The 8,710-nt window shown below is 43.2% G+C and overlaps 1 protein-coding gene across 3 annotated transcripts in view; it reads left to right on the top strand.

Moving 5' to 3' along the window:
• Nucleotides 1-206: 206 nt before the first annotated feature.
• LOC132821937 (protein IWS1 homolog) overlaps nucleotides 207-8,710 on the top strand; it is a 55,894-nt gene continuing 47,390 nt past the window's right edge. For all 3 annotated transcript variants that reach the window (XM_060834929.1, XM_060834930.1, XM_060834928.1), the window contains exon 1: nucleotides 207-367. In XM_060834929.1, coding sequence (XP_060690912.1) covers nucleotides 331-367 — 37 coding nt within the window. In that variant the 5' untranslated portion in view covers nucleotides 207-330. The remainder of the gene's footprint in view (nucleotides 368-8,710) is intronic.

The raw sequence follows: 8,710 nt of genomic DNA, 5'->3' as shown, positions 1-8,710 counted from the left end.
ATGGAGATAAGGAGAAACTTCTTCAGCCAGAGAGTGGTTAATCTGTGGAATTCATTTCCACCCGAAAGCGGGAGAATGGGGTTAAAATGCCTATCAGCCATGACTGAACGGCGGAGCATAATCGATGGGCTGAATGGCCTCTGCTTGGAATCTCTCCTCTAACCGCCGAGCAGGTCACGTGCTCCGTGACCACGGCCGGCCGGCCGCGGGCATGCGCAGTAATGCTGAATCTGTAGGCCCGAGCGCCGCTTCTAGTTTGGGGAGAGACGCCGGGCGGAAGGTACACGCTGTCGGGGCTGAGCCGACGCGGGCGATCGTTTGCCCGCGGCCATGGATTTGGAGGATGATTTTTACCCGGACGGAGACGGTAAGGAACAGGATGGGGTGGTGGTGTGTGTTGGTCCGCTGGGACCTGATCTCGGGCCTAGGCGGCTGGTGAGCGTGGAGCCCCGACTTGGCAGGCCCTTCGATCCCTGCCTTGGAATCAGTCTGCTGGGCAGTTCTGCGTCGCTCCCTAAACCAGTCACTTCAATTTATCAACAAAACTCTGCGTTTATAGAGCGCCTCGAATGTAACAGAACTCTCCAAGGCGCTGCTACCAAAGTGAAACCGACAGCAACGTATGAAGATGAATGGGGTTAAAAGGCGAGTGAGAGGAGTAGGGCTGAGGTGAATCTGAGGAGGGAAATTCCAAAACTTGGTATTAAGGGACTGAAGGCACGCAGTTAATGGCAGAGGCTGACAGATGACTCAGAGGATCATCTACTCGTTGGCCAGTTATCAGGCTCAAGAGATCCAGAGTCCTGTTTCCAGTTGCTGAAACTGGAAAACCCACCCCTGGTTCCTTGGGAAACAAAAATACTGCTACTCAACTAACCAAAACCCACACGGCTTTCCAGCAGGCAACTTTCTTTTAAGTCTCATGCTTGTGCGTTCAGGTCCTGCTCCACAGACTGGAGCCATCCAGATTGACATTTCAGTGTAGTGTTAAGGAGTCTTGAACTGTCAAGATTTGGAGATGCCAGTGTTGAACTGGGGTGTACAAAGTTAAAAGTCACACAACACCAGATTATAGTCCAACAGGTTTATTTGGAAGCCCTAGCTTTCAGAGTGCTGTTCCTTCATCAGGGCAACCATCTGATGAAGGAGCAGCACTCTGAAAGCTTGTGCTTCCAAGTAAACTTGTTGGACTATAACCTGGTGTTGCGTGATTCTTAAGTTTGAACTGTCAAAAATGATGTATTTTGAATGACTTGTTAAATGGCCCTATCTCCCTTCTCACGTGGAGGGCAACAATAACACAAAGATAAAATAATGTCTCCAGAAAATCTGATATAAAAATGAGATGCTGGAGACACTCAGCAGGTCAGGCAGCATTACTGGAGGGAGAAAAACACATGATCATTTTAGACCTTTCGTTAGAACTGGGAGATCTTTGAAGTATTATTTGGCATTTGTAAAGCTAATGTAAGGTCTGTGATAGGATGACCGGTGGAACGATCAAGTGACAAAAGGGATGATGGTGTAAGACAGAAATGGATAATCATGTGACAGGTTTGGAGATGGGCCAGGGGAGTGCAAAACAAAAAGACATCAACAGAAGTCATGGTGGGCAGGAAAGCATGAAAATCTGCCAAAGTGCATGTGGTGTGTGAATGGGAGTGTGACAGATGAATGGCAGATAAATCTCAGCTGTGCATTGCATTATACCAAATGTAGGGAATCTATACCCTAATTCCAAACAGCAACCCTGCACCTTCTTTATTCTCAGTGGCTCTGGTCTTCCGTTGTCAATATCTTGTCTCTGCAAAGAAAAATGTGATTAATGCATTTTAAGAGTAGGCTGCAAGGTAGCGTGTACATCAATGGACTGTGGATCTAAACTTGCATCAAAGTTATTTCCAACAATGTTAGCTAAGGACAGAACTGTCAACATTTCAAGTAGGAAGCAACTGGTCCTTTTTGTCATGCTTGTGCACCAAACTGAATTGTTAAACAAAAAGATTATCCAGTCTGCAAGGGAATTCCCTTGTGTTGCTTCATGAACATCAACACAGTGCGTACAAAGTTAGCATATGTACAAGACAAAGAATTATGTCTCTAGCACTGTACAGTGGCTACAATCATAGTATTTGGATATTGTTGGCGAAGCCAGTGTTTGTAGTGCTTGAGAAGGTGGTAGTGAACTGCTGTAGTCCACTAACGAATGAGTTTGGTACATTCAAAGTCTGTTTGGAAGGGAATTCCAGCATTTTGACACAATGGAACTGAGTAACAGTGATATGGTTACAAGTCAAGGTGGTTGTGCCTTGGTGGTGAACTTGCATATGATGCTGCTCCCACGCATCTGCTACCCTTCTTCAAGGTGATAGGGGTTGTATATTTGGAAGGTGTGGTCGAAACAGTCTTTGGTAAGTTAAGGCAGTGCATTTTGTAAATAGCAGATATGGCGTTCGTGAATTTTGAAGGTGGTGGCTGGACACCAATCAAGCTGACTGTTTTTATGTTGGAGAAAGTGAGGACTGCAGATGCTGGAGATAAAACAGTCAAAAAGTGTGGTGCTGGAAAAGCACAGCTGGTCAGGCAGCTTCCGTGGAGCAGGATAGTCGACGTTTTGAGCATAAGCTCTTCATCAGGAATGTTCCTGATGCTTGAATGTTCCTGATGCCTGATGCTTCAAGCTTATACTTGAAAAGTCGACTCCTACTGTTTGGATGCTACCCAACCAGTGCACTTTTCCAGTGCCACACTTTTTTGGAGTTTTTTCTTGGATGGTGTTGAGCCTCTTGAATGCTGTTTGAAGTGCATCCATCCAGTCAATTGGAGAGCATTCCATCAAATTCCTGGTTTGCTCCTTGTAGATGAGGGATAAGCTCTTCAGGAGTTTCTTCTTGCAGAATTCCCAATCTTAGGTCTGCTCTTGTAGTATAATATTAATATTGCTGATTTAGTTTTGCTCAGTGGTGACCTCAGGATGTTAAGAGTGGGGGTTTCAGCAATGCTAATGCCATTGAATATCAAGAAGAGATAGTTAGTTAGATTCTGTCTTTTTGGAAATGCTTAGTACCCGGATCTTGTTACATGAATATTATTTAGTTCTCGTGTTATATGGGGTTCGATATAATAGGTTTATAGATGATATTATTAGTGATGTGGACCATAGTGTTGCAAAAGAAATGGTCAACACCAATTTAAAAGTAATTAATAATGTGGCATTATTCAAAGATGTACTGTGGAGTTTTCTCCTGTCCAATATTTAACCCGTTGACCATCATTTCTCTTGTTTATGGGAGTTTGCTCAATGCAAATTGGTTGCACCTACGTAGAGGTATGTCAGCACTTCAAAAGGACTTCATTGTTCTCACCCTCACCCCTTGCATGAGGCGTGATGATCCTCGCGTTAAACTTACCATTAATGAATGAACAGCCTATGGTCCTTTGCACCTGTGATGGATTTCACTTTTGTCATCTAAGATATTTTGGGATGTCCTGAGATTGTGATAAACAAATAGATAAACCATTGCTTTTTAACTAAGATTCCTGCTTCTGTTCTGTTGCAGACTTTCCTACCCTTTGACCATTAATTTTCAGACTTAAGCAAAAATAGTTTCTCCTCCAGCAAAAAGTCTACTCTTCTGATTCTTTTACTGAACTTGGTTTGTTATCAGCATTGCTTTAAAGTCCTGCAAATATACCCAGTTCAGGATTACTTTGTCTATCAACATTGAGTTATGGTCTTCTTACACTACATCATTATAATCTTTGTGATATCACAACTCCAAGGAAAGCCCTCCAGTGCATGTCATAGAGTCATAGAGATGTACAGCATGGAAACAGACCCTTCGGTCCAACCCGTCCATGCCGACCAGATATCCCAACCCAATATAGTCCCACCTGCCAGCACCCAGCCCATATCCCTCCAAACCCTTCCTATTCATATACCCATCCAAATGCCTCTTAAATGTCGTAAATGTACCAGCCTCCACCACATCCTCTAGCAGCTCATTCCATACACCTACCATCCTCTGCGTGAAAAAGTTGCCCCTTAGGTCTCTTTTATATCTTTCCCCTCTCACCCTAAACCTATGCCCTCTAGTTCTGGACTCCCCAACCCCAGAGAAAAGACTTTGCCTATTAAACCTATCCATGCCCCTCATAATTTTGTAAACCTCTATTAGGTCACCCCTCAGCCTCCGACACTCCAGGGAAAACAGCCCCAGCCTGTTCAGCCTCTCCCTGTAACTCAGATCCTCCAACCCTGGCAGCAGCCTTGTAAATCTTTTCTGAACCCTTTCAAGTTTCACAACATCTTCCCGATAGGAAGGAGACCAGATTTGCACGCAATATTTCAGCAGTAGGCTAACCAATGTCCTGTACAGCCTCAACATGACCTCCCAACTCCTGTACTCAATACTCTGACCAATAAAGGAAAGCATACAAAATGCCTCCTTCACTATCCTATCGACCTGCGACTCCACTTTCAAGGAGCTTTGAACCTGCGCTCCAAGGTCTCTTTGTTCAGCAACACTCCCTAGGACCTTACCATTAAGTGTATAAGTCCTGCTAAGATTTGCTTTCCCAAAATGCAGCACCTCGCATTTATCTGAATTAAACTCCATCTGCCACCTCTCAGCCCATTTGCCCATCTGGTCCAGATCCTGTTGTAATCTGAGGTAACTCTCTTCACTGTCCTCTACACCTCCAATTTTGATGTCATCTGCAAACTTACTAACTGTACCTCTTGTGCTCGCATCCAAATCTTTTATGTAAATGGCAAAAGGTAGAGGGCCCAGCACCGATCCTTGTGGCACTCCACTGGTCACAGGCCTCCAGTCTAAAAAACAACCCTCCACCACCACCCTCTGTCTTCTACCTATGAGCCAGTTCTGTATCCAAATGGTTAGTTCTCCCTATATTCCATGAGATCTAGCCTTGCTAATCAGTCTCCCATGGGGAACCTTGTCGAACGCCTTACTGAAGTCCATATAGATCACATCTACTGCTCTGCTGTCATCAATCTTCTTTGTTACTTCTTCAAAAAACTCAATCAAGTTTGTGAGGCATGATTTCCCATGCACAAAGCCATGTTGACTGTCCCGAATCAGTCCTTGCCTTTCCAAATACGTGTACATCTTGTCCCTCAGGATTCCCTCCAACAACTTGCCCACCACTGAGGTCAGGCTCAGCGGTCTGTTGTTTCCTGGCTTGTCTTTATCGCCCTTAAACAGTGGCACCACATTTGCCAAACTCCAGTCTTCCGGCACCTCACCTGTGACTATCGATGATACAAATATCTCAGCAAGAGGCCCAGCAATCACTTCTCTAGCTTCCCACAGAGTTCTCGGATACACCTGATCAGGTCCTGGGGATTTATCCACCTTTAACCGTTTCAAGACATCCAGCAGTTCCTCCTCTGTAATCTGGACATTTTGCAAGGTGTCACTATCTATCTCCCTACAGTCTATATCTTCCATATCCTTTGCCACAGTAAATACTGATGCAAAATATTCATTTATTATCTCCCCCATTTTCTGTGGCTCCACACAAAGGCCGCCTTGGTGATCTTTGAGGGACCCTATTCTCTCCATAGTTACCCTTTTGTCCTTAATATATTTGTAAAAACACTTTGGATTCTCTTTAATTCTATTTGCCAAAGCTGTCTCATGTCCCTGTTTTGCCCTCCGATTTCCCTCTTAAGTATACCCCTACTTTCTTTATACTCTTCTAAGGATTCACTCGATCTATCCTGTCTATATGCTTCCTTCTTTTTCTTAACTAAACCCTCAATTTCTTTAGTCACCCAGCGTTCCCTATACCTACCAGCCTTCCCTTTCACCCTGACAGGAATATACTTTCTCTGAATTCTTGTTATCTCATTTCTGAAGGCTTCCCATTTTCCAGCCGGGTAATGTAATGTCATTCCTGACTATCTAATAGATTGTTCCAGTCCGGAAGACATTTGCGTTATGGAATCTCCAGATCTGAGCGTTGTCATTATTGGATTCCCAGAACTTATAGGCCAAGTGTTGATTAAAGTTGCTTTCATCAAGATATGAAAATTGTCTGAAGGATTTACAAGGGAGAAAAAGCAGACTTCTAGTATGTAATCAATGGTTTATTAAATAGTCTGAAATGAAATTTGATTCAGCTAACCTGGCATTTTTTACATGCTTGTAATTAGTGCATAGTTTTTAATGGAAGGAGTAGCTCTCAGTTGGCTAATAGCGCCAGGCTGTTCATTGAGGATAACTACACAGACTTGAATAAATAAACAGTGAAGGCAACCAGATCACAAGATAAAACTTTTATAAAATGCAACAATTTCTAGTTAATGAAATTAAAGCTACCTTTTAGTTAAGTCAGAAATTTTTTTCACATGCCAAGGAAGGGCATTTTATAACTGCGGGTCTGACCTGAGTAGAAATAATAGAGGCCCGAGGTGTTATTGATCAGGTATTTAAGAAGGCTTTTGAAGGTGGAGAATTTAGAAAGTGGAGATTATACAACTGATTATCAAGAGTTTAAGCCTCACCTAAAGCAGACATTGAAGCCTTAATGTACCACATTGTGTGGTATGAAAGAAACTGAAAAGGTTCATAATATTTCATGACGATTTGTTTACATGGAGCTTTGTGTAGGCATTCAGAAAATGATACTCTATGCTATAATCATGTTTTGGTGGCATGAGGCCAATTTTATGTAGCTGGTGATCTTTGTGACAACGATCAATTTGGTTGGCTGTAATAAGCAATAATGTAAGCCTCACACTGAGTGGTTGCAGCTCATTTGCTTGTGTGCAGCTATGAATAGGTAATTCATTGTTCCTAGTTTCCTAGTCTGTAAACCCCTTTTTAATAACTTAATTCAACACTTGTTTTTCCTTGTGGTGATCACATCCTCCACTTGTGTTTCCTCTGTATTCCTGTGAAAACACACTTGTGAATTCTGCTCAAATTATTCTTGCACTCTTATTATTTCTCTCGCAGCATCTCACATCATTTCTTAAACTTCATCTTTCCATTTTAAGCTAGAGTGTTTCTTTGACAGTCTTTTGCATTTGTCTGTTTTGAGAGAATGATGTTGTTGCTGCTTAAGAATCAGATCCATTTTGAGCTGGAGGAGTAGGTTTGATATTGTATGGTATGATTTTATACTGGTGTATTATCAGATGCTCAGGATCATCATTATTCTCCACTAAATTATTCCTTTATGGACAAAAAAAAAACAAAGAACTGTGAAGGCTAAAAATCAGTAAAGAAAACTGAAATTGCTAGAAAACCTCAAAATGCTTGGCAGCATCTGTGGAGAGAAAGCAGGATGAATGTTTCAGGTCCCGTGACCCTTTTTCAGCATTGATCGTGGCTTGGAGAAGGTTGGTATATATGCTGAAGATGGGATGGGAAGGGGGAGAAGTAAATTCTAAATGGAGATGGAGCCCAGAGAGAGAGAAAAACACTTGGGTTGACAAAGGAATGGATAAGGTTAGCCTCAGGAAATCAATAGCTGCTACTACTTGTGGTCTGCTGTGTGGGAGTTGGGGTAAGGACATTAGGGAAGGTACCAAGGCCCTAAAATTGTTGAACTCTATTGACTGCTGAAGGCTGCAGGGTTCCCAAACGGAAAATGAAATGTTGTTTTTCCAGCTTGCACTGAGCTTAGCAAGCCTGAGACGAGATATTGGCCAGCAAACATGGTGAAAGGTTGAAGTGGCAGGCAACAGGAAGTTTAGAGTCATTTTAGCAGATCGAATGTAGGTGTTCTGAGAAATGGTCACCCAGTCTGTGTTTTGTTTCCCAATGTGGAGAAGAGCAAATTGTGAGCAGCGAATACGATCGAGTGAAGTGCAGGTGAATCACTGCTTCACCTGGAAGATGTCTGGTGCCTTGGATAGTGAGGATGCTATCAGGCAGACATTGTACCTTTTGCAATTATGTGGGAAGGTGTCGTGGGGCTGGGGGGAGATGCTGTGAATGGGTAATAAATGGGCCAAGATGTTTTGAAGGGGCGGTCCCTGTGGAAGGCTGACAGGGGATGAAGGGGGATATAGGTCGAATGCTGTCATCCGATTGGAGGTGATGGGATCCTTTGGATGTAGATATTGGTGGAATAGTAAGTGAGAACCTTATCGCTGTCGTGAAAGAGAAGGGGTGAGGGCTGAAGTGCAGGAGATGGGTTAGACATGACTGAGGGCCCTGTCAACCACGATGGTGGGGAATCCTTGGTTGAAGAAGATGAATATTTTAGAGGCCCCATTGTCAAAACTGGCATCATTGGAGCAGATATGATGGACTGAGAAACTGGGAGAATGGAATAGAATCTTTACAAGAAGCTGGATGTGAGGATGTTTAGTCAAAGTGAATGTGGGAGTTGGTGGGTTTGTAGTGGATATTGGTGGCCAGCCTATTCCCAGAAATGGAAGCAGAGACGCTGAGGAATGGAAGGAAGGAGTCCAAGATGGACCATGTGCAAGTGAGAGCAGGGTAAAAATTGGAAGCAAAATTGATGAAAATTTTCCAAATTTGGACGCGAGAGAGGAAAGCAGCACCGATGATATCGTTAATGTATCAAAGAAAGATTTATAGTGAGGGACGCGTTGGATTGGAAAAAGGAATATTCCACAAAGAGGCATAACGAGGCTCTTCTTGGTACCAATGGCCACTGCTTTGTCCTGAAGAAAGTAAAAGGAGTTAAAGGAGAAATTGTTCAAAGT

This window comes from Hemiscyllium ocellatum, chromosome 13 (assembly GCF_020745735.1).
Source record: "Hemiscyllium ocellatum isolate sHemOce1 chromosome 13, sHemOce1.pat.X.cur, whole genome shotgun sequence".
Classification (NCBI taxonomy): Eukaryota; Metazoa; Chordata; class Chondrichthyes; order Orectolobiformes; family Hemiscylliidae; genus Hemiscyllium; species Hemiscyllium ocellatum.
The sequence above is the reverse complement of the archived record's forward strand: the minus strand, read 5'-3'. Positions and strand labels throughout refer to the sequence as shown.